The sequence below is a fragment of the Hirundo rustica genome, chromosome 5 (assembly GCF_015227805.2).
Source record: "Hirundo rustica isolate bHirRus1 chromosome 5, bHirRus1.pri.v3, whole genome shotgun sequence".
In the NCBI taxonomy this organism is placed as follows: domain Eukaryota; kingdom Metazoa; phylum Chordata; class Aves; order Passeriformes; family Hirundinidae; genus Hirundo; species Hirundo rustica.
The window spans coordinates 59,359,278-59,383,535 of record NC_053454.1 but is presented as its reverse complement, the minus strand read 5'-3'; the positions used below and the strand labels follow the sequence as shown (position 1 = coordinate 59,383,535).

At 42.0% G+C, this 24,258-nt stretch overlaps 1 protein-coding gene and 1 long non-coding RNA gene across 7 annotated transcripts in view; both read left to right on the top strand.

Moving 5' to 3' along the window:
* The first annotated feature begins 318 nt into the window (after positions 1-318).
* On the top strand, positions 319-3,492 carry LOC120753535 (uncharacterized). The gene is made up of 4 exons (XR_005701138.2): positions 319-514; positions 1,255-1,362; positions 2,580-2,826; positions 3,183-3,492. It is a non-coding gene; the product is annotated as an uncharacterized LOC120753535 (long non-coding RNA).
* Positions 3,493-4,494: 1,002 nt separating this feature from the next.
* The window catches only part of LRBA (LPS responsive beige-like anchor protein), a 366,633-nt gene continuing 346,869 nt past the window's right edge, over positions 4,495-24,258 (top strand). For 4 of the 6 annotated variants that reach the window (XM_040065850.2, XM_040065848.2, XM_040065849.2 and 1 more), the window contains exons 1-2: positions 4,497-4,532; positions 4,844-5,310. In XM_040065850.2, the coding sequence (XP_039921784.1) occupies positions 5,095-5,310 (216 nt within the window). In that variant the 5' untranslated portion in view covers positions 4,497-4,532; positions 4,844-5,094. Of the gene's footprint in view, positions 4,533-4,843; positions 5,311-24,258 lie in introns of all 6 variants that reach the window. The other 2 variants (XM_040065852.2, XM_040065851.2) reach the window with 1 other exon arrangement.

Sequence of the window (24,258 nt, the reverse complement as noted above, 5' to 3'; positions counted from 1 at the left end):
CTCAGACCCTGACAAAACTGAACATTAATTTAGTTGCACTGTGAAAGCAGAAGAAGGTTATGAGTTATTGTGGATCCTTGCTTTCTTATCCGATATGAACTAAATGGGAGCTTTTACTCAAAAGATCTGACCTCTGAGCGCTGCTCAGATTTATCCGCAGCAACTTAAAGGGTAATGACTCCAGCTGCCAAAAATTACTCTTACAACAGATGCAATGGAGTTGCCAGTGGATTTGTTCCTCAGCTGCTGTATTTCACTCCCCCACCAGATATTAATGCACATTGAAAACACCGCCAGGGCTTCTCTCCCCCAGCTCCCTCAGGCTCTCCTCCTACACCAGATGCTTGAGTGTCTTCACCATCTCTGGGGCCTGCTCCAGGACCTTCTCCAGTGTGCCCATGTGCCCTTTGTACTGAGGAGCCCAGAACTGGACACCGCATCCCCAAAGAGGTCTCAACATTGACGAATAGAAGGATCAGAGGATTTGAATAAAGCTTCTAAACCAGCACCCATGGTAATACCTTAAAGATTATTGAAAGAGAAAGTATAATTTTTCTTAAAATGGGGTTTAGAGACTTTACTAGTACTTTCCATAAGAACGAGTGGAGTTCATTCCCAAGATCTGGTTTAAGTTCATTTTTAATCCACGCTTTCTGATTTTTCTTTTGGAGTGTAAGTTTTACAGAAAACTTCTGTCATTTTTTATTCCCTTAGTGCAACACTTCCAGTTTGTGGGAGGCAGAACCAGCACTGGGCTTGTAACCACACTTGGGAAGCGCAGGATGACAGGGTTTACTTCCAACTCTCAGCTATCTTTTAAATAACTTTTATTTAATCTAATCTAGTCTGTTTCTCCAGATCTTTGGTGATGGGTTTTTGGCATGGTTGCTTGAACATAAACCCAGCCCAAACTGAGATCAGCAGGTCAGCTGAAGAATTTAACACTGATTTTACCTGGTTGAAAAATCAAATTTTAACAACTGTCTATGGAACTCTAAACTGGCAGCCTGCTGAACTTTACTGGCCTCGACTAATGTACATACCCCACTGCCTTTAACAATCAAGGCCAGTCAGGGAGTATTTATTTATCTGTAAGATAATACAGGAAGATCTGACAGGATTCAATGTGACAATGCTGCTTTCCCTGGCAAGCTGGATTTGCTGGCTATTGGAGTATGCAGTTTAGATGAAAACATCTGAAATCCATTAAGTTGGATTTTTGCAATTACTGTATTTTATTTATTTTCTTTCTAGTGAGATGTTAAAACAAAGAAGAAAGCAGAAAAATATTAACAACAAATGTTACATTCTCTTTGGATAACAGGAAAGGCCACAAACAGAACACGTACTCCAATTCACCAGGTGTGTAAAAAATTTCAATTATTTGATTTCTGCTTTTTCCTGGTGGAGAATAGCCTGATGGAAACCATAAAGGCCATGAAGAGAGGGAATACTTAAAAGCAGGCAGATAAAACTGACATGTTTGTTTATACTTGGCCAGTTTAAAGGCACAAATAAAAATTGTATCTTCCTTACAAGAGGGAAGGTAATACTTTAGCAAACTACAGATAACTCAGAAAGACAGGGAAGCTAAAGTGGTAGACGTAAGGAATCCAAAACATGCATGGGAAATGCTGGCAGCAGCAAACACTAAGATTAAAATTTCAAGATTACACAGTGTGTGTGTAACCACACGAGATCACTGTAGCTTTGCAGAGACTGACTGTGTCAACATTACAGTTCTAAACATTTCTAATTCTGAGGAGGAAACTGCAGATGTTTGCTGCTCAAATTAGAGATTACTATCCCTCTCTAATAACGTATATGTATGCATGTAACCGAGGAAAATGAGAAAAGAAAGGAAAAAAAGGAGCTTAGGCTTTTCTTAGGACTTGAAAATTCAAACAGGAGATCAGCTATGAAATGTTCTAGTCTTGACATGCACTCTATAGATAAAAGTAACAATGTGAGAAAATTACGTAGGAAGGGAATGGAACAGGCATTATAATGGAATGTGTCTTGTCTTGAGTGCCTCATACTTTTTTGCCCCAAAACCATGGGAAATGTGATACCTACACATACTAAGTATGGCATTCTCAAATCAGGCTACAGGCAAGTTAAAATTTTATATGACATTGATAATTATATTAATATTAGTAGTAATAATACAGTCAGTATAGTAATTAATATTAAATTATATTTGATGTGCTTACAAGGAACATTGCAGATCACTTCAGAAAAGCATTTTCCAGAAGAACAGTGGTTTGAGTTTGCTTCTACCTTTTTTTTTCCCCTGTATAAACACAGTCAGGGAGGGGTACATCCAAATGGTTTAGTCCCAAACATGGTGCAGTATCAAGTGTAAGGATAAATTTTTATTTCCCATACAAATGCCAGCTGTCCTCCTTGGAAATCTTTTAATGCCAGATTTCAAAACACAGAAATTTTTACCAGTTTAAAGATTCATTCCCTTTCCCTCCATAGAATTACATAAACGACAGCTTTTTATGCCACAGAGGATGTGAAGTGTTAAAATGTACATATGTTTATATTTGTTTTCTACATCTGTCTGTCTGCAGGTTGTGTTCACATTCCTGAAATTATCCTTCCTTTGGAAAACTTTGATGCTGCCACGTTGGCTGTGATACTTCATTAATAAACCTCAAACACTTGTCTGCGTGTTGAACAGCTGCTACAAGACCCTACAGCCTTTATAGGGTGTATCTAATCCTTATGAACACAGGCAGTCTCCTTAAAAATGCACAGTTGAGGACTCCTTGAAAGAAGAGTTTGGAGGAGCAGCCCCTCCCACTTCTTTATTAACAGGTACTCAGATTAATATCAAATAAATTCATGTAAAAGGTCGAACAAAAGAGATAGGATAGGATTGATGCCTATTTGTAGCTCACGTCACCCTAGGAGAGAGCACAAAAAGGGCAGCAGCTCCCGTGCTTTACCCCAGTTGTACGTGGAGGTTCCGCCACCCACCCCGGGGCTCGGCGGGGGCTTCGGGGCGCCGGATTTTGGCACTGCCGCCCCTTCGGGGGGACCTTTTGGGGCTGGGGAGCGGCTGCGACACCGGCTCTGTGAAACCCAAACAACCGGCGCCGCCTTCGCAGGCTTTTCACCTGAAGGGAGAGAGCGAGTTTTCCTTCCCTCATCCTGCTCTCTTTTTTCCTCAGCTCGTCACATCTGGGTGGCGTCTCTCATGATCCACATTCGCGCACCCTGCGCTCTCCAGGGAGCAGCAGGAGGAGGAAGCACGGCATCACGGCCGGCCGTGCTGGAGGTTTGGATCGTTCTGGCGGCGGCAGGAGCTGGGGCTGGAGCATCCAAACATCCTCTTCTCCCGCACAGCCGCGGTTTTCCTCCGGGGAGGGTCCGCGAACGCGGAGCACCCGGCTGGGGGCCCGCTCTTGGCCTTGGGTTTCTTTGATTCTTAAAAAAAAAAAAAAAAAAAAAAAGGACCAAAACACCACCTCTCTTCTCCAAAACCACCCCTCCCAAAAGAAAAACAAAATTGCTTCAGGAAGGGCAGCCTTCAGTTCTTGATCAGTTACAGAACTCAGCCCTAGAGTGAGGCCACGTCTGGAGGGCTGTGTCCGGTTCTGGGGTCCTTAGGACAAGACAGACAAGGAGCTGCTGGAGGGTGTCCAGCGAAGGGACACAAAGATGATGAGGGGTCTGGAGCATCTCCTTTATGGAGAGACTGTGGCAGCTGGGCTTGTTCAGTCTGGAGAAGAGTGAGAGGGATCTCATTAATGCACATAAATATCACAAAAGCGGGTACCCAGAGGATAGTGCCAGACACTTTTCAGAGCTGCCCAGCGACAGGAACAGGAGTAATGGCCATAAGCTAAAGCACAATAAGTTCCGCCTCAGCATGAGGAAGAGCTTTATACTGAGAGTGGCAGAGCACTGGAACAGGCTACCCGTGGGGCACTCTTCCTCTCTGGAGACATTCCAGACCCACCCGGACGTGTCACCTGCTCCAGGTGAGCCTGCCTCGGCAGGGGGGGGAATGGACCAGACGATCTCCGGAGGCCCCTTCCCTACCAATTCCGCGGACGCTGCAATAACCTGGGACAAGCTGTTGCGCACAGCCTCAAGACCGGGGCGGCCCCACCTGGGGGCTGCATCCCCACAGGTGCGCAGCGTCCCCGAGGATGAGGGGAAGGAGGGGGACGGCCGTGAGGGCGCGGCTCCCGCTCACCTGCGCTCACCTGCGCTCACCTGGGCGTGCGCAGCCCGCGGCTCCCGCCCCGCGCCGCGGCCCCGCCCGCGCCAGGCCCGCGCAGGCGCTCCGGGGGCTCCGCGCTGTCATGGCGGCAGCGAGCGGCAGCGCCGGCAGGAAGGAGATGGGGCTGACCGGGACCGCGCTGTGAGGCGGCGGCAGCGGCGGCAGCGGCGGCGGCTGGAACTCGAGGCGCCTTTGGGCGGGCGGAGCGGCGGCCGGCGCGGCCGGGCAGCGCGGCCGCCTCCCGGCCCCGGAGCCGCGCGTCGGGCAGCCCGCGCCCCCTCCGCAGCCCGCGGTGAGTGCGAACTTGGCGGGGCGCTGCACCTGCCCGCGGCCGTGCCTCAGCGGAGCCGGGGCCGCGGCGGCAGCAGCCGGGGGGAAGAGGAGCGTGTTTCCTCTAGGTTAAAAAAAAAAAAAAAGAAAAAGAAAAAAAGAAAGCGAAAAAAGCAGATTAAACCCTTGAGGTGGGGGCTCGGAGCGCGGCGGGTCCGGGAACACTTCCGCGGGGAGAGGCGTGAGCGCTGCCGGGGCGGCTCCCGCCGGGCGCCGGGCAGGGACTGGGACGTGCGGGCTGCGGGCTGAAACACACCTCGGGTTGTCCTTCAGGGCTGCCAAGACCTGCCCGAGCGCAGCGCTCTGACAGACGCTTCCTGCCGAGGACAGAGCCGCGACTCCGAGGGCGCGTCCTCCCCGCCCGCCTGCCGCCCTCCCCCGCCGGACGCCGCTTTCCTCGGGAGCCGGAGCCCGAGGGAAGGAAGCGGAGGGCCGCCGCTCACCTTCCCGGCAGACCAGGTCTTTCCCGGAGCGGCGAGCGTGCGGGGCTGGCGCTGGAAGCCGTAGCCTGCGGTGAACTGGCCATGGCGAGTGAAGGCAAACAAGTTGTTCAGCCAACAGGTGATGATGGAGGAGGAGCGGGAAAAGAAGGAAATGCTGCTGAAGGGGGAAGTGTGCTGCAGCCTTTGAATCCAGGAGTCCCCATCCGAGGCATCAAGATGAAATTCGCTGTGCTGACAGGACTGGTGGAAGTTGGTGAGGTGTCCAACAGAGACATAGTTGACACTGTGTTTAACCTGGTAAGTTGAGTGCCTGAGGTGGGGGGAAAGAACAGCATGGGCGTGCAGAAGAACCTGCAGGTTTTTTGGTGTTATTTTCCTGTTAATAATTTTTTACATGTTTACACTTTCACGATGCTGGATTTCAACCATGTTCTTTTTACTGACCACAAAAGTTGCAGAAAAAAGCATATGAGCCTCTTTGTATACATACTTAAACTTGAAACAACTGTAAGCATCCTCATTCTTTGTTTTCCTAGGAGAAATTGTTGTTTTATTTAGAACTGAGAAGCGTATTGTTATGTTTAAACATTTAACAGGTGTACTCAACAAGAAAGTTAAATGTTAATTTAGTAACTCAAACTGTCATCAAAACACACACGCTGTTTTAAGTCAAAGCAGTTTTGCGAAGATGTTTGCATCCCTTCTTGCTTCCTGTTGGCTTTGGAAGTAGGTAGAACTTTCATGTTCAATGTGCAGTGGGTGAGGGTGTCAAGGAGCAGTTAATTCAAACATGTTTTACACAGTCTGCTTTTTGGGAAGAGTAGAATGTGGTTTCAGTATCCTTTTTTAAATTAATGAATTAGGGACTCAGCTGCTATTTTTTTTAATGCTGTGTGGCTGTATCTAATATTTCATAACAGATCTCACTAAACATTGAGGGTACAACTTTCCCTTGTTGAAGCTATAAATGGAATATATACCATTGAACTTTTTGGGCCAATTACTTTATGTTGCATAATTTAAAGCAATTAGACTAGTTAATAATGTTTCTTTGATGCAGGACATCCAACATTAGGAGAAAAACTCTCAAGTTTATAAAGATACTCTGCTATTACCAGAGGTCTTGAGACATCGCTAAAACAATTATTGTCCCTCCTTCTTCCTTTGAGTGAGCAGCTCTGACTCTAAAACAATGTGGTTTCTGACAAACCAGGAAGTGAGAGCATTTAATAATGTAAAGCTCAGTAACAAGGAAAGTTGAGGCAGAAGTCATACTGGTTTTTTATGCTGTTTGCATTTCAGTTATTTTATTGCTAGTATTCTTTGCTACATGCAAGTTTTAGTGGTCACTAAGTATTTGTGTGCAGTGTCTGTTTCATGTTTTTCGGTGTTATCTTCTTGGGTCATGATAAATATTTATTTTGGAATATTTTCGCATTAACAGTGTTGTGCCCTGGATTGTTTGGATGAAAGTCTCAATAAAGGGGAACTACAGTAGTGATAAAAATAAAGTGCAAATCAGAGGTTTTGTGGATGCTTCAAGTATGAGGAAGTGATTTAAGTTACTTGGAGTCCACTTGACAATGTCCTAGGCTAAACCTAGTGCTCACATATATGGACATGATGTTCAGAAGGAAATTCTGGTGAATAATTTAGAATTGTTCATGAGTGTGTTAAATTTTACTTTGTTTCTAGTGTGGTCTTTTGAGTGGTGTGCTGGAGGTGTATTTTATGGCAGCAGTGGAAAGAGGCTTAGCAGAATAATTAAAAATGTAAAAGCTCCTCAATTCCTGTGATTCCCGTTCTGCTCCATTTTGGACCAGAGAGGAGCAAAAATTTCAGTGGTTTTACAGTACCCTTGACTTTGGATTTAAGAGGTCTGGAGAATTTGGCCTGTGGAGTGTATTTTTTCTGAATCTTCCCAGATATACAGGGGAGAGTTTCTGGCATTGGAAGTTTTTGAAACTGTTCTCACTTTTTCTGTAAGTGAAACAGCATCCTTGACCTCTCTGAGAAGATTCCTCAACCATTTCAGCACACCTGCCTACATGTGGGAGGCTAAAGGTCATGCTCGTGCCCCACGTTGTTTTATCAGCCAATGAGTGTCATGACACAACCCGCAGTTCAGTAGTAAGGACACTTTGCCTGGATATGTGAGAACAAAACCCAAATTTTGGAGCAATTGCAAGAACAGTAGGCCCCTCGATTTCTCTGAGTCCTAGGAAAACAAAAGCTAGCTGGCAAATCAGGTGTTTTGGAAGAAGATGTCTTCAAGGTTAAGTGGCTTTATGAAAACTGAAACGCATGAAAAAATCAAACCAGCCATCAAACTCGTGGTTTTTGTTACAGAAAGCCATTATTTTCTAGGTTTTTAAAATTTTTTGATAATAACTGTGAAGCTGACTTTTTAATGTAGCTTTTTGGGATGTGAAGTCTCCCTACAAAGCAATGCTTATTCATCTGTCTCAGAGTTCTGCCTCTGTTCATTTGTTACCTGTGCCATTTTGCCAATTAATACCTGTGAAATCACGCCGACCAGAATTTAAGGTGTGCCGAGTACTGCTTAGCAGTGGTGTACTTGGTTTTCTCTGTGTGGGTGTACAGAAAATCTGTAACTTTTATCTGAAAAGGTGACTCTCAGCTCTGGCTTTTCTGGTCATTTGTTTCCCAATGGTTTTGGGAGCGTGTTTCCTCGGGTGTGTGCAGGTTGAGCTGTGGGGGTACGACAGTCACACCCTGATCTGCTGTTTCCTGATGGGGTTAAGCCCCAGGTATCTCCTCCTGTTTGGTTTCATTCTGTGTGATGACTCACAGCTGCACACACCAGGGGTGAGAGCAGAGATCTGCTAGGCTGCTTCTCATGATTTGGAAAGAGAACACCTGTGCTACCTGGGGTTTGTTTGGTCACTAAAGGCATCTTTAGACCAGAGTGCAAGGAGGGCTGTGCAAATCTGGGTGGAGAGGTGGCTTACTTAGCATATTTATTCTTTATGGCATAACCACCCTCAAACATGAAGAGATTATTTTTTAATAATCAGGGATGTTAGGTGCCCTGATTTGAATTCTTGAGAAAACATGTTGCTCTTAGTTATGCCCTTCCAACTTGCTGTAGCATATGGAGGTTATCAAGAGAAAACCACAGAGCTGTCTTGATGTTTCTCATCTTTAAGAGAAGGTCACGTTCTATATGTGAAAGACTCAGGAGGTCAAAAATCTAAACTGCACGGTAATTGATCTGCTGCTTACTAAAGAAATTTAAGCCTCTGTAGTTCTGATTGCTTGAGCAAATAACTTGTTCACTTCAGCAGTGTTGGATCTTGGAGAGCCACCTCTGACCTCCTCTCTGTCCAGCGGTGTAACAAAGTGCTTAGTGAGCTCTCTTCCAGCATCAGAACTCTGCTAGTCTCGTTTTGTTGTCTTTGGAAATTCTACTCCTAGAAATATACAAGTTGATCTGCTTTGTTTAGGTCAGGTCAGTTTTCTCAATGAACACAGTTTCCCAGCCCACTTTGAACGTGTCTTTGTGTATTTCAGCACCTCTTGAAAGGGAAGAGGGAAATAGGGACTTTGAAGAAGTTGATTATTTTGTGGAAAACACTGAAAACACGTTCTTGTTCAAGTATTAATCTGTTATGTTGCTTTTTTACACAGACTAAGCTAAACTATGAATATATATTCCTTATGCATTGTGAATTTTATTTTTAATTGACTTTGAGCAGCAATAACTCCTTGAATTTCCTTTGCATACAAATCAGGTGAATTCCTGTTCGTGACCTCATATTTCCGCCTGCCTCCCCCTGCCCCCCCGCTTAGTTTATTAAAATAAAAAACCCTCCTGGTTGGAGAAGTTGATAGAATGGAAAAATAAATTACTTACAGTGGGATCTGTTACTAACTTAAAATAACTCTAAGCCAGTTTAGTTTTAAAAAGCTTTAGTGCTTCTAATTGCTTTATTGAATATGGTATAGATTGTTACTTGATTTGGTTAAATTTTTTCCCCTCAGTCTGTGTCGCAAAGGCTTTTTTTTTTTTTCCAAATTTCTCCTTGGTGAAGAGAATGTGCTATTGTTTTTGATTCTGTTCGTGGATTATGAGATCCTCACCAAGGGTGACAAAGTGCAAATGAGAAAGAAACACAAGTTTTTATCACCTTCAGAGAAAAAATAATGGGATCTGAGGAGCAGAGGCTAAAATTGCTTTGTAAATTTAATTTGTCAGCTCTTTCATTTCTGCCAGACTTTACTAAAACCACAAACAAGAAATCAACCTAACTTAAAAAAATTCTCACAGATTATTTTCATGCTGATACATCAGGTTTCTAATTTGGATGGTTTTGGCACACTGATGCAACCAGAACACTGTAGCTCATAATGATTTTCATGAGGTCTGATTTCCCCTTTTTTGTCTCCTGTCACAGACTTACTTAGCGTGCGTCATGTTGTAGAAACCCCCCAAAACTAATGCTGATAGAATTAAATGTATTGCAGTAGTAAAAACCCACCATAAATGTCTTTGTAACAATGCATTCCTTCCATCACATTACTGTATGTTTTTTAGAGACTTTATTTTCTCCATAAAGTTATCAATGCTGATGACAAGTGAGAGTAACCAAGTAGCTCCTGGAATATCACTGAATATTGTGTATTTCTTAATAGATGCACTCTTCCTTAGTAGCTTCCCAGTAAATACACCTCTGGCTACAGTTATCCTAGTTCAGTCACTTCTGTCCACTTACAGTATAGATGATAAGGTAAGTCTGTGGCTTTAGCTGGGTCAGGCTTGTAGGTTTGTGGTTTTTTTTTTTAAATCATACTAAATTGAACAGTCAGCTGTCTTAGAGGTCGTGCATGGTATTCACTTATTGAAGCGATGCATATTGATTTTTTTTCCAGGTGCTGATGCAACTTGGACATTACTTTGTAGTTAGTGGAAATATCACCCTATGTAGTATGTGCAGGAACTGAGGGAAATTTTGTGGTTGGCTGGGAAAGGAGTGGAATGTAGTGAAGTGGTAATGCAGTCTTTAATTAGGCATGCAACAATTTAGAAGAAAATTGTCGAGGCTCTGAAGAGGAGCTGGTTTGTCCTTTGGCTTTAGTATCAACTCACTTCTGTCACTGCAACTTACGATGTAGGACAACAGAATATTGTGGACAAAATTTAAAATACTGCATGGGAAAGTGTTCAATTTTGCTTGCTCTTCCACTGAGCTGCCATGCTTTTATAGCTTCTCGTGTCCAATCTGAGATTTCAAGTGTCTGTGAAAGCCTGGATGATGCTCTGTGTTTGCCAGCAGTGTTGGCACCCTGGACTGACATTAATAGACTCTGTACATAAAATAAAGCCAAAAAAGTAAAGCTGAACTGGGCATTTACGTATATCATGTCTTAATAATGCAATATTTGTTAGACAATTTTTAATTAGCAGTTTGCTCTACAAGGAAGCCTGGTCAAAATACATTCATAGCATGGCTTAGAAGTCCCCTTTAGAGGGGAGCACATCAGTTCAATGACAGATTTTTCTAGGTGGTGTCTGGTAACAGAGGAGTGGGAGTCAGGTTTCTGTTGCAGTTGCTTTGCTGTCTCTGGGTTTTGTGCTGCTTCTGCCACAGTCCTGGGCTGGATGGACCATGGGCCTGACCCAGCAGTGCAGAGAGCACAGAAACCTAGGGGCCATATGGACTGGCTCAGGAAAAGCATCTGCGGATTAGGGAATAGAATGAAATTAGTCAAAAGCATCAGGGGAGCAGGTGGATGGCATGGCAAGGTTGCCACAGCGGCTGGACATTGCTGAGTGATACAAAAATGGAGGGTTATAAATGCACGTCGAATCAGCACGCTTTGGTTCACACCTCCAGTAATCTTTCTGAAGATGAGTGTGAGCGAAGAGAAGGCTTTTGAAGTCGCTGTATTGGCTGAACATTGGAAGCTGAGGAAAACCAAAGTATTTGCTCAATTCTCTTTTGGGGTAGTGTTGGTTTGGTACAGTGTTCAGTACTCGATGGCTAGTCAGGTGTACATTCAGATGCTGAAGTTTGCTGAGAAGTGCCAGTCTTCTGAAAGTCATCAAACATGATTTTTTTGTTGGCATGTGTTACGGATTGAAGTCTGATGAAAGATAAAAATGAGCTTTGTCTGTGGTTTCATTCACTATCTGTACATTTGCTTTATCACCTCTTGGTGAACCTGTGCTCATTCTGAGCTGTCTCACTTGACGTGGTGCTCTGACCTTTTATTTTTTGCTAGATAAGTTGGCAGCTTAAAGCACTGATAGCTTCTGTCTTTGTGCAGTCATCAAGTTCTTTATGAGCCTTAAGGAAGAAGCTTTAATCCATTGCACAGATGAAATAAGCTCTGCAGTTAAGTCACTGGGATGTGAAATAGCTTCTTGCTACCTTCGGTGTTTCTGTCTTTTTCTGTCTTCTTTAAAAATCTATTCTGTCAAATTCAGTCTTGCGTGCATTAAATTTATGCATATCTTTTTAAAGAGCTTCTATTTATTTTAAATGGGTCAATCTGGCAGCAAGTTTTTGTTCATAATCACTAATTACAGAAAGCTAACTTTCTGCTGTTCAAGTGTGTTCCCCAGGCTCCAGAGGCCTTGCTAGCCTCTTCACAACGTTTTGCATAATGGTTTTTGGTATTAGCTTGACCTAATTACTAATGTCCTAATTTAGATTACGTTTCTGCTTTAACTAACTCTGGATTTTTCTGCTGGACTTGATATCAGGCTAGAGCACATTACTGCCCATCCAAAAGCTAGTCTGGCCACTTTTATTTGACTCCGGGAAACCCTCGGGCTTTGTCAGTGGGTTTTGGCCATTTGCCAGGAGTCTGAGGGCTCCGTGACTATGGTAAAGCAGGATACTATTGCCCCCTGCTCTGTGAATGCTGTGCCAGGCCAGTGGAGACCGCAGTTTCCAGCGTGCAGCGCTCCGCGCTTAGGGCAGATAGCAATCGAGCTGCGTCCTTGCACGACTGCTGTAATCAAACTCACCAAACGATGATCCTGCAGGAGTTGCAACAGCGCCTTTCCCCGAGCCGCTGGAGGCTTTGTGCTGGTACTGGGAGCCTGGAAGAATTCGTGAAGGGCTTGCATTGCCACAGTGCTTTAGATTCCAGAGCTTCACAAATAGGCATAAGTAGTTTCTAAATAGAAACTAATTTGTGGAGAAGAAAAATGTAATGCCTTCTGTTGCACTGGATTCCCCTAGTAGTAACTGGGGAGCTGGGAGCAGCTATGTCCCAGGCATGATTTTCTTGTTAATAGCTGCCTTGAGAAGATATTTAAATGAGAATTGCTACTGGGAATAGGACGTGCTCTGTTGCCTCCTGTAAAAGTTCCACGAGTTTGAGCTGCAAGTCTCTTGACTGCAGCCTGCATATGAATAGTTTTGTTGATGTTTTTATGTTCTACATATATCTAGGAAAAAACATCCATATGTGTCAATGCAGAAAAGTCAGCTTTTTTTTTTTTTTTTTGTGATTGAAAAGCTGGAATGGACTTGTTCAGGCAAAACCCACTTCTCCTTTGTTGATGCAACTGAAGAAATCAAGACTTGAAGAGCTTCTGGGTTATCTTTCCTTTGCAGTTGAGAATCAAAACCAGAGTAACTGTGTAGGACTCCTCTGTTCTATGAAAGTGTGCTATATGTGTGTCAGCATTTCCCCTTTTGCCGTCACCAGTTGTTGTCTGAGTTGTAGACAGAAATTAGAGATAAATTCACTAAATGGAGCCTATTCTATTTGCCTCACTTAGATACTCCAAACTTCTAGGTTTTTCCTGGGCTAGCCCTGTAAAACAGTAACTGTAAGAATGCATGGGGTGACCTGTAGCTTATTTTTCTCTCCTTGGGAATGCTGAAAGACAAGAGGCACCAGGAAGCAGCAAGTAAGATGGTGACTGCAGCAGGAGGGCAATTCCTGTAATAAAAGACCAGCAAGAAGAGAGCCAGTAGCATCTTGCAGTGAACTGGGAGATACGGGATTATGGAGTCCAAGATGCTGAATGTTTGCATGGTAAAACCCCTCACAAAGTGGTTCCTTTATCAAACTCTGTTTGGTTGGGAATTGTACTGATTTGGGTGGGGGTAGGTGAGGAATCAGGTAAACCCTGTGGTTGTAGAATTGCTGAATAAAGGCTTTTCAGATCCTGCAACTTTTAAGTTTTAGTAGTCTATTGATAGAGAAGCCTTTAAGTTGTACTGTTTGCATTCTTTGGCATTAAAACTGTGTTCCTAAGACAACTGTCTTTTGCATGATTGTTAGCAGTCCAGATGGGCCTTGTAATAAAGCAGTGCTTAAGAAAATCACCACCATGCCACCCTTGCCCCCCCCCCCCCCCCAAAAAAAAACCCCAAACCAAAAAACAACCCAAACCCATCACAAAATCCAAGCCTAAAATATTTTTTATATGGAATCATAGACTTAAGTTACAAAATATGGCCAGTGATACAGAATTGCTGCTGAGCCTTAAAACAATGCCATTGAGGGGAGGATAAGAACCAAATGACTAATGTTGTGAATGGTGCATGACTGTTAAATAAACAAATGGAAACTATCAGTCCAGTCAGCATCTGCCTCCTGCTAATGTTTTTGTTGAAACTAAGCATGTGATTTGTTTCTAGTTGTGGTTGTGAACTTGATTGAAAAGAACTTGCAAGATTTTTTTTTCTCCCTGTATAATGGGAGCTTACTTATATTGTAGAATTTGGTTCCAGTGTGTAATTTAGGTGCCCTAATGCCTGGCTTTTAGGTGTCTGATATGGAGTATAAAACTGAGTAACTGTGATTGCATTTTTTAGAATGTGTTTTGAAACTTGGAACATGAGATGGGGAGCTTTGTATGTTTAATGTATTGCTGCTGTTACAGAATGAGATAACACCCGAGATGCTGGGAATGGATATTTCAGTTGGGATTGCAAAAGATTCTCTGTCTAATTTACACTCTATAGCTAAGGGTCACCTTCTGAAGCGATGATGCTTTAAAACTTCAAATGTCCTTGTTTTAAACAGGGTATCACTGGTGCCTAACTGAATGGTGAAGTGCAGTGAAAAGAGTTCTCAGGATCAGAAACTGAACCAGTGGTTTCTCATCTTCATATAAATCAGTAAATGCTTATGAGGAAGTTATTGCCATTGTTTCCTTGCCCATTTAGTCCTTAAAAGTAAGGTCCCAATCTTGTGCCACGCTAGATTATCTACTGCCTAGCCTCATACCAGGACACTGCTTTGTCCTTTCTGTGCCCCCTCTCCTCCTCTTCCATGACCTGGCCCCTGCTGCCTTCATCCTTGGCTGCAGAAGTGAGTCCTGAGCACACACTGGAATCCGTAGCAGGCTGGGAATCTTCGAATGCCCCGTGTGCTGCAGTTGTTGTGGATCAGCTGATTGGCAGGAGAATTGCCTTGGGGAGATGTTTATTCCATGACTCATCTGAGACCTGGTGCTGAAGACTTGAGCTCTTGCTGTGTACAGCTTTTACAGCAGAATGTATCTGGCTCGTTGGGAGTTTTGCTGGTTTGGTGAAGTCTCGCCTCTTCGGGGAGTGAAAGCCGCCCTGATTTCTCTCCTTAGCAGGAGGAGATTCCAGTTGCCATTTGTCAGGATTGAGGGTGCTGTGAGTGACTTGTAAAGAAGCACTTGTAACACCTCTTCTGCAAAGACCAGGCTCATAAACAGCAAAAAATGCCAGATTCATGAGTGTGGGGAGAAGGCACAGAAAGGAGCAAGTGTCAGACCTTGTGATTAAGGTATTTGAATAAAGTTTTCTAGTCACTCATACTCAAATTTCACCTGAGTGTTGAGTTAATCTTGATGTCTTTGCTGCTGTTCTTTAAAGATGGATGTGTCCCTAGGGATTCTTTAATTAGGCATGCAAGGAGTTGTTGAGATCTCTTTTAGACATATGAATAGAGGTAGAGTAAGAGTTTAGAGGAGCAACCAACTGCCCAAAGAAATTTTCATAAAATAACATCACACATGAGCAGTTTAGTTTAATCAGTGTAATTGTGCTGTTATAAAACTTGATTATAAACTATTTGTTTCAAGTTGAAGCTTTTGGATTCAAATCCTGACTATTTAAATATCAGAATCTTGTCACCATCTGGCCTATTAGGAAAGTTTTGGCAGACTGGTGAAGTTACCAGTGCCTGGAAAAGGGAAAACATAACTCCTAGTGTTAAAAGAGAGGGGGAAAAAGGAAGAACCCAGGAAATTCCAGGCTGTTCGGTTTCACCTCTGTGCCTTACGGGATCATGGAACAGATGTTCCTGGAAATTGTTTGAAGGCACATAGAAAATGAGGTGATTGGTGAGAGCCAATAAGGTGTCACTAAGGGCAGATTAAGGGGCCGACAAATTTGGTTGCCTTCAGTGATGTGGTTGCAGCACTGCAGGTGGATGAGGGAAGAACAGTTGCTGTCATCTGTCTGGGCTTGTGCAAAGCATTTGGCACAGCATCCTTGTCTATAAACTGGAGAGGCGTGGGTTTGATGGATGGGCCACTCACTGGATAACCAACTGCCCAGTGAAACTATGGATGCCCCACCCCTGGCAGGGTTCAAGGTCGGGTTGGATGGGGCTTTGAGCAGCCTGGTCTAGTGGAAGGTGTCCCTGCCCATGGCAGAGGGACTGGATGATCTTTAAGGTCCTTTTCCACCTAAACCATTTTACCCATTGTCAGTAACATGACTGAAATATCCTTAAGGGATACATCAGATATCCTTAAGGGACCCATCTTTAAGGTCATTTTCCACCCACATTCCACCCAAACCATTTGGTGATTTTTGTCATTTAGTGGTCGAATGGAATTAACAATTCTTTGTTAATCTCTATAGGAAAAGCCACTTTCAGGTACACCAGAGTGCCACAAATTTAAGCTTAACGTGCATGTGGTGGCAGGAGAGGGAGAGTTATTTCAGTGGCTTTTGACTTGTGCCATCTCTGTCACGTATTGTTTAGTGTCTGTGTTTTCATTTGCTCTGTAGTGTGACACTATCCTGTAGCTATTGCTGACATGTGAGGTTTAATGAGTGTTTCATTCCTCATTCCTGCTCTGGTGGCTGAATTCCAGTATGATCCTGAACAGGATATTTCTGTGCATTTTGGTGTAGTAATGCTGCGTGTTACTGACAATGAGGCTGGTCAGACACGGGCTTAGTGACCATTTTGCACCGTGCGTGACACCTACTGTGCAGAATGGCTCTTTAGCTTTGAAATACACTTACAGTGTCTCTTCTGTGGGTTGGCAGTGCATTTGAGTTCTGTAGCACTGAGTGATCTTGATGCTTCAATTTCCTGTTAAAGTAGGTATGTGGAGAAGGAGGAGAACAGCTATAAATGCTCACTTACAGTAATTTTCCAGTTGGATGTTCAACTTCTCAGCTTCTAGGGGTCACTTTTAATATTTCCTGTAGCTCACATATATGAGGCTAGAGTTGTAGTTAGAATTCTGTTCTCAACTCTTAAGAAGTTTTGTTCACCCAGGATACTTCTAAGTGGGTTTGTTTGCCTGTGACCTTATTGTGCAAATTGGAAAGAATGCTTGAATGCACATATGGATTCTTAAAACAAGTATTGATCATTATAATGATGGGATCGATGCAGAGTAAAGGATTTCTCAATTGCAGTAATTGCAGTGCAGATTTCTGTATTAAAAGGTGCCTGAACTTCAGTCTTAATATCCCGAATTTTGAAGGCAAAGATGCTTTTGTTTAGGAAGGTTAATAATTTGGCCAAGAGTAGCTACTGTCCTTAATAATCAGAGTATTGTGTCTAAGTACCTGGCTCTAGAGCTGCCTTGTTACGCTTGTTGCATTGTGTTTTTATGTGAAGTCTGAATTCCTTTTGCATTTAAAAGGAAGAAAGGAAAACATTTGTTCTGTTTGTTGTAACTGAGAATGTGACTTTTCCAGTAAATAGCCACACAACCTTTACAGACTGGAATGAAGTATTGCAATTTCAGCAGCGCCCATTGTTCTTCTACTTCGTCTACACAGAAATGTACTATTGGGGCAGCTGGGAGGCTGAAGCTGGGTTCTCATTCTGAAGGTGTAACAAGCTGTCCTTGTCAAGAAGGGCTGATTTTTCCTTCTCTGCTAATCTCCTTGTGTTTTAAACAGGTGGGGTGGTTCTGTGATCATACAATTATCTGTCAATACATACCAGGATATACTGCAAGGTCCACTGCTGTTAGCTGAAGTCATGAAACATCCTCTGATGGGTACTTGCTATGTGTAGATTGCCATTTAGAGACTTGTTTTCCAGTTCCTGAGATGGAGGATATGGCAAAAAGTTAGAAAGCTGTTTAAAACCAAGAAAGTAACAAGAGAAATTGTCAAATGAGAACTAAACATTGGGGAACTGTCAAATGACCTAAACTTCAGTGTTCGAAGACAATGTGGGTGTCTATTAATCACTTTGTGAAGACCAGAAGAACAATATTCCTGAAAAGCCAATTTGTGGTTAAGATTTTGCTGTGCTTTTTCTGTAGTTGCCCAATATTAAAAAAAAAAAAAAGGAGGTGGGAAGTCCACTTTTTAAAGCATGTAATTTGCCATAGATATTTTTTAGCTGTTTTTAGCCTGTTACAATTGTGATTGAAACTCTTCAGAAAGCAATGACCTAAAACCTGAAATGAGGTTATATAGATTGAAGCTCTAGCAGGGGTGGTACCCCTACAACTTGGGCAATGGAAGATGAAGCTGTGCTGTTTGGGATTTTTGTCTTGCTGTGGTTGTGACCTGTCCTATAACAGTGGGGCAGACAATTGCAGACAATTTCTGCAGGGGTGCTTAAAGTACTGTGATTTATATTTTGTTTTGGTTTGGTCCTTAGTTTGCCACTGAAGAATATTTATAAACACCTAAATCCTCTGGTAGACTTGGGGCTGAGGACCTACAACTCTTTCTTTTTTTTTTTTTTTTTTTTTTTAATCTGTTGGGAAAATGACAAACTCTTGTGTTTTGTCCCTAAAGTCAGCCTTCTGTTAACTGCAGTGAGAGATTAGAAGACTTTTCCATCTTTGTGTTGAGACTCTTACTGCCAACCATTGCTTTACGTGGTACTTAGTTGTGCAAGGGGAACTGAGCACAAAAGCTGTTCTTGGTGACTGACAGTGCAGTGAGAGGCTTGTTCCTGTAAAGGCAAGAGACAGTCTGTGTTGTGCAAACAAATTCCTAAAGCAGGGTGTCCGAAAACCTGGAGTCATGCTAGAACTTGTGTGGTACTTGCTTGAAACTAAACCTAAATAATAGTAGTTGTGTGAATGCAAAATGCTTCTTTGGTTTTTCTTTGAAGTGAAGAATAACACATATCAGGAAGAGTAATAGTTGCTGTTTGCATTAACGTGTATTGGTAGAAGTAATATTTGCTCTTTGTATTGAAAAATAATTACCAAAGAAAGCTTGTTGACAATACAAAGGTGGTCCTGTTTGCTAGGCCCTAAAGGTGACACTGGGAATTGTTTTTTTGGTTTTACTTGCTAATTCCCTCGAGTGTGCGTCCTAAAGAAGCAGCTTTGAAAGGAGGAAGAAGTGAAAATGTTCAGGTTTTCAAATCTGAAGTCAGAAATGTCTTCGTTAGCTGCTAAATGTTAGCAGCTGAAGTTTGGACTTCCTGTACATCACGTGAAGCAGATACATTGTGGACAAATCTTTGAGTTGCCTAGTTTTGTGCAGCAAGTGCCAAGTGTGAAGGATGATAACCTGAGGAAGGACAGATGTGTTCTAATCTGAAGTGTCTGACTTGCTTTGCCTTGGCTGCAGCTGTTGTCACTGCCATTACTGAACGGTGGCCAAAATCATGGTTACTGCCAACAACCATCTGAGGTTAGAAATAAGAGCTTTTATACGCACAACGTGGAAAACTTTTTAAACTGGTAACTGGACTAGTGTAATCCGAAGAACATTAAGATCCCTCGTCCCCTAGGACGATGCTTTTGAATTTATGAGAATCTAATTGTGGATTTGATGGAAAGAATTAAGGCTGGTAGTGTGATTCATGGACCAAATGCATATTAAATATGGAAATATGTAAATTGGATTATTTAATAGATGTAGCATATTTATGTGTTGTGAATAAAAGCTATTCCTAATTTTTGGAGTAATAGGAGGCATAAACAGAGAAATTTCCTCCTGCTTCTCTACCAGACTCCTTAAAATTCTTCCTTAAATGGATGCACCTCTCAGGTTATTTATGACATTCTAACAGTGTCTTGGTTTTTGCATGACTGACTTCATTCACATATTTTTGGGTTCCAAAAATGTTTCTGTGCTATAAAGCTGAAATTAGTTTTGCATTAAACACAGTGAGAAATAGGACTGGAACACAATGAGAAAAAGAAATCTAATTTTATCGCTTCTTAAATGTTGTTATCTCACAAGAGCATTCTTCTGATTACCTGGAGTCATTTAGCACCATCTGTAGTGCCATGTGTAACATAGTTAAAGTAGTATAATAGGATAAACACAGTTAAATTAAAAATGGTTGCCAAGCAAATGGGTATGTAATATTTTAGGAATTTAAGCGTCTACCATGGAGGAGGTTTTTTATCTGTAGCTTTATTTTCCATAACCCTCTCCTTTTCCCGTTGGTCCCCTCAGTGCAGAGTTTTGATGGTGTTGTAGTGCTTGCCACTGATAAGTTTTCTCAGAGAGAATGCTGTTGCTTTCTGTATTTTCTGCTCAGTCTAGAACTGTGTTAGTGCTTTAACCCTGCATTTGCTGCAGCCTCTGCTCTTGGTCTGGACTGCCCACATACAGAAAGGGAGAGAAGCACTGTAATGATTGTTCTTTACTTTAGTGGCATCAGGATTTGCAGCATTCTCCAGAGTTTAGCACCTAAATTAGCTCCAAATGTTTGCAAACAGTGCATGGGCTGCTCAAGAAAGAGGTGGCTACAGTGCTCAGCACTCTGTCTTAATGGGAAGTGTGTAAATCAAAAATAGAACCTTGCTTCATATGACCTTTTGATTTGGAAGGGTACTGACATTCAGCAAGATGCTTGTCATTCTGTTATGCGGTGACTGTAGTGGCAATTACATTTTAAGTAATGTTGGTTTCTTGTTAAAGCTTTGTTTATCTTGTTTTTGAAGAAGGGATCTTTGAGTTGATAGAATCACTGAAATAGCATAGTTACTGAATGTGTTTTGTCGGTGTTGCAGTCAAATGCTCAGTTGTTAGAATTCTTCTAGATGCTGAAAGCTGTTCACTTTTCTGGCTTGTCTGTAAATTGCTTTGTACAAAGGTTACAAACTGTAGCTGGCAGTATTTTGTCAGAGCATGATTGACACTAGCTTTATACTTTGATAAGGTGGCAGAGAAGTGTAGCTTGAATTTCTTCTTCTGTAACTTTTACTTTTCTTTGTGAACATTTGCTTAAGCGTTTCATTAGTATTTGGTTGGGCTGACTATAAATGTGTTTCACATGTCCCTTTCCTGTCTTTTGTCTCGAAATTTGCATGAGAGGAAGGAACAGAGTTGAAATTTTTGTATTGAAGTACTCTTCAACTTCTGAATAATATTTGTATCACAGCAACCTTTTGTATTCCAGATCTGTCCTTGACCAGCTGTTCTTAGGTAAAAATTTTGCCAAAGACAGCATTGCACATAAAAGAAGGCAGGTGAATGGCAGCAAGGATGAAATAAGATTTGGGTTCATTTGGAAATAAGAATGGTTTCTGAAGAATTGTATTCTGTGCTGAATGTTTTGCAGAAAGTGTCCAGCAATAAATAAAAACTGAACGACCCCATCCCTTTCTTAACTTTTACATGAAAAAAAAAAGTATTTTTCCTTTCACCTTCCATCCATTGCCTCCGTATTTTCCCCAGTGTTGGTAATTGAATAATTTTTTTTCAGTGTTTCACTTTACATGTATAAAAAACCCAAACAAACATCATTTTCTGAAAGTGTGTAATGCTACAACTTCACAGGATAAATATACTTCAGTAGTGATGTCATTCTATAAAATAAGAATGCTACAACTGTATGGCTGAGTAGTCATACTTGAGGCACCCATGTGCTTGCATAGACTTATTCCCTTGAAGAGGGATTAATGGGGATAAAATGTTAATCTGCTTCACTTATGCTGCATAATTCAGTCTTAAGTAAATACTAAATAGGAAAAAGATATATCATAAATCTCAGAAGGAAAACTGAGACTTTGCTGGGTGGAAAATCCCATAACTGTGCAGACATCTTAAGGGTATTACAGAAAACTTAGGGTTTATAAGTTTAGTTGGATTTCCAAGACCTCATTGCCCCTACTGCGAGTGTTTGCGTAAATAGAGGCAGTTTTCCTTTCTTTCTCTTTGTAATTCAGCAACTGATAGAGCTGAAATTACGTGGTGGCCGTGCCAAAACCTGTTATTTGTATTTCTTGCTTCAGTCTTCGGTAACAGAAAGTGAAGTGTTCTGTAATACAGATTGTGTGCTCACCTGTCATGCCAGTAGGAGGTTTACTTTGGGTTTTTATATTAACTCGATCTGGATAACACAATGGGGATGTTTACATTTGGAGACCAGCCTGAGTTAGGTTTGCAGGGAAGTGTATAAAGCTATTTGCAATGTACTTAGTGCATTGAGACATAGCAATTTACACCTGAAAAGTGTTTATTTTCAGACTCTTTGATTTTAAGATAAAAGATAATGTTTTGCAGACTTTTTGTAGCTTTTATTTAAGTTCACCTGCATACAATGCTGTCTTACTCTCTATAGTGTTGTACATGTGTGGCATCTATAGATGTGCTTATAGATTTTTTAAAATTTGTTGTAGTACACAACAAATAAGAGTAGTATAAATAGTAGTATAAGTAGTATAAGAGAACTATAATATTGTCTAACAAAACCAGTTACTAGAATTCCATTGAAGCTGAGTGGTCCAACTTTAGAAGTGTAGTACTCTGTGCCATAATTGTGCTGGCAGAAATAAAAATGTAGAAGGCAGGGACTGTTGTTTCGTAACAGTGGAAGTGCAAGTGTTAAAAAGGCTACCAATGTTTGAGAGAAAAGCAACATTCCTCCTAAGACTCAGCAACTGAAAAGCTTATCTTGGAATAGCACTTAAAAGTTTACAGTTGCCAATAAAAGCATCCCTTGAAAGAGTGTCAAGTATAGATTATAAGACCCAGGGATCAATGTGTTAATGTGACCTCCTGCATAACATCAACCATAAGGCCAACTAATATTTTATGCAGTTAGTCAGCAGACTAAGTGTAATAATAAATCTTGGCAAAGTGGATTAGGGGACAGCTTAGAACAATTGCCAATAAGCCTGCAGTCAGTTAGGTTTGAATGGCAGTGAGTTTAACAGTGCAAAACCTTAAAAACGGCCAAGTGTTTCTTATATGAGGTGTTCTGCTAGAGGTTTGAAGATGTTGGAACCACTGTACTAAAATGAGTTTTATGGAATCTTATGGAATGCTGATAAGTATTGTAGACTAATTAAAAAAGGCTGGGTTTTGTTTTTATTACAATACATGATGCATAAACTTTTCGATTGTAAAGGGAACAAATTTCAGTGCTCTAATGAAAGCCCATCCAAAGATGATGAAATTGGCTTGATACATTGGGTGCAACTTTGTGTGTTTGGCCCTGTAGAAGTCTCTCATCTTTATTAGAGAAATCTGGAAGCCTGAGTAAGATGACATTTGAGTTGGTACAGACCTGCCTGAGTCAGGAACAGAAAGATGTTGAAGCGTCTGGGCTGTGATAATTACGTTCTGCTTCATACAAAACGTGTCTTGCCCTAATGTTAATTTTTTTGATGTGAGATGGGATTCATGGGATGGAGCTGGAAACCCTTGTTAGCTGGCAGGGTTGCTGACCAAATGTAGTTTCTTCTGTGGTGAATTTCTACAGGTGGCTTGCTGCTTCCCAACTTAACTAGGAGAATTACTTCAGCTTGATTGAGAATTGATACACTTGTCCTGATAAAAATGAGCTTGGGAAAAGGCATCTGTTTAGATCCTGGTAGTTTGATGGAGAATCATGTTGTGACATGGCAAATTGAGTAACAGGCATTTAGAACGTATTATCCTCCTCATTGCCTGGGGAGCATCTGGACTGGCAAATTTGCTGATACATGTGAGAGGGGAGCTGGCTGAGCCTCTGTTCTGGGGAGGCTGTGCAGAGGGGTCACTGGACTGAGTGAGTTTTGGAAGGAAGCCAAGGAAACACTGTTGGGCTTGCTCTGAAGGTTTACTCAGACTCATCCTGATCTGCATCTGAAACAGTAGATGTGGCCTGACCCTCAGCTGTGGTGGAATGATTGCAAAGGTGGTGCAGGCAGGTGGCACAATGGCTGCAGAACTGTGGCCTCCTCTTCCAGGTGCCAGCTGCGCTGTTCTAATGAACACCTTTCCCAGAACTTGAGTGTGTTCAGGGCAGGGGGGACACAACAATTCTTCATGTCTTTCAAAACATGATGCTGTTCTAGAATTAAGTCTGGATTTTTTAGTGGAGTGCCTAGCCTGGAGCAGCTTTGCCTGTGCTGGCAGAGTCTGCATTCTCTCTAATTTCTGCAGTGGTGCTTAAAGTGCTGTGATTAATATTTTGTTTTGGTTTGCTCCTTGGTTTGTTTGTTAGCTGGTATCCAGTAAATAAAGACAGTAAACAAAGTTTCATTTGTTGTGCAGGGTTGGTAAAATCTAGCACCCAAAGGAGTAAAACTAGTTTAACAGCGACTGTTACAAGATATTTTGCCAATAAAGCTTACGGGAACCATAGTGAGCAAAATTTTATCCGAAATGTGCTTAGCGAAGTTAGTTGTCTATAAATTTATTTGGTATTAACTGAAGAAAGGTAAAAATGTCATGAGGAGTGTCTTTGTAACCTGAACTAGTAGACAAGTGAAAGGGGTTGTTCTCTCTGAGGTATTGCTGTTGCTGGGTAAAATTTCAGGCTGCAGAGGAGCTGTATTGTTGAATGTCAAGTACTCCCAAGCAGTGTGGCCCTCAAGACGGTTTTTAAGGAGTCATGTTTTAGTCATTCTAGGATCTGCTGGAATGGATGTAAGCAATCTCTTAGAAGCTCATTAATTATTCTGCAGCTGAAAAGAAAACATCCAAATGTGTAATCATGCTTTTGAAGTTATTTTTAAAATTACGTACATGCATACAAGGGAAGTAAGAGTTCTGTTGGTACTGCTCTTATCTTATTTTTTAAGAACTTACTTTAGAGTTCCTCTGCCAGAAACTGGATTCTTTGGGATGGGTGTGGTATTAATTTCATGTACCTAACTGCTTATAA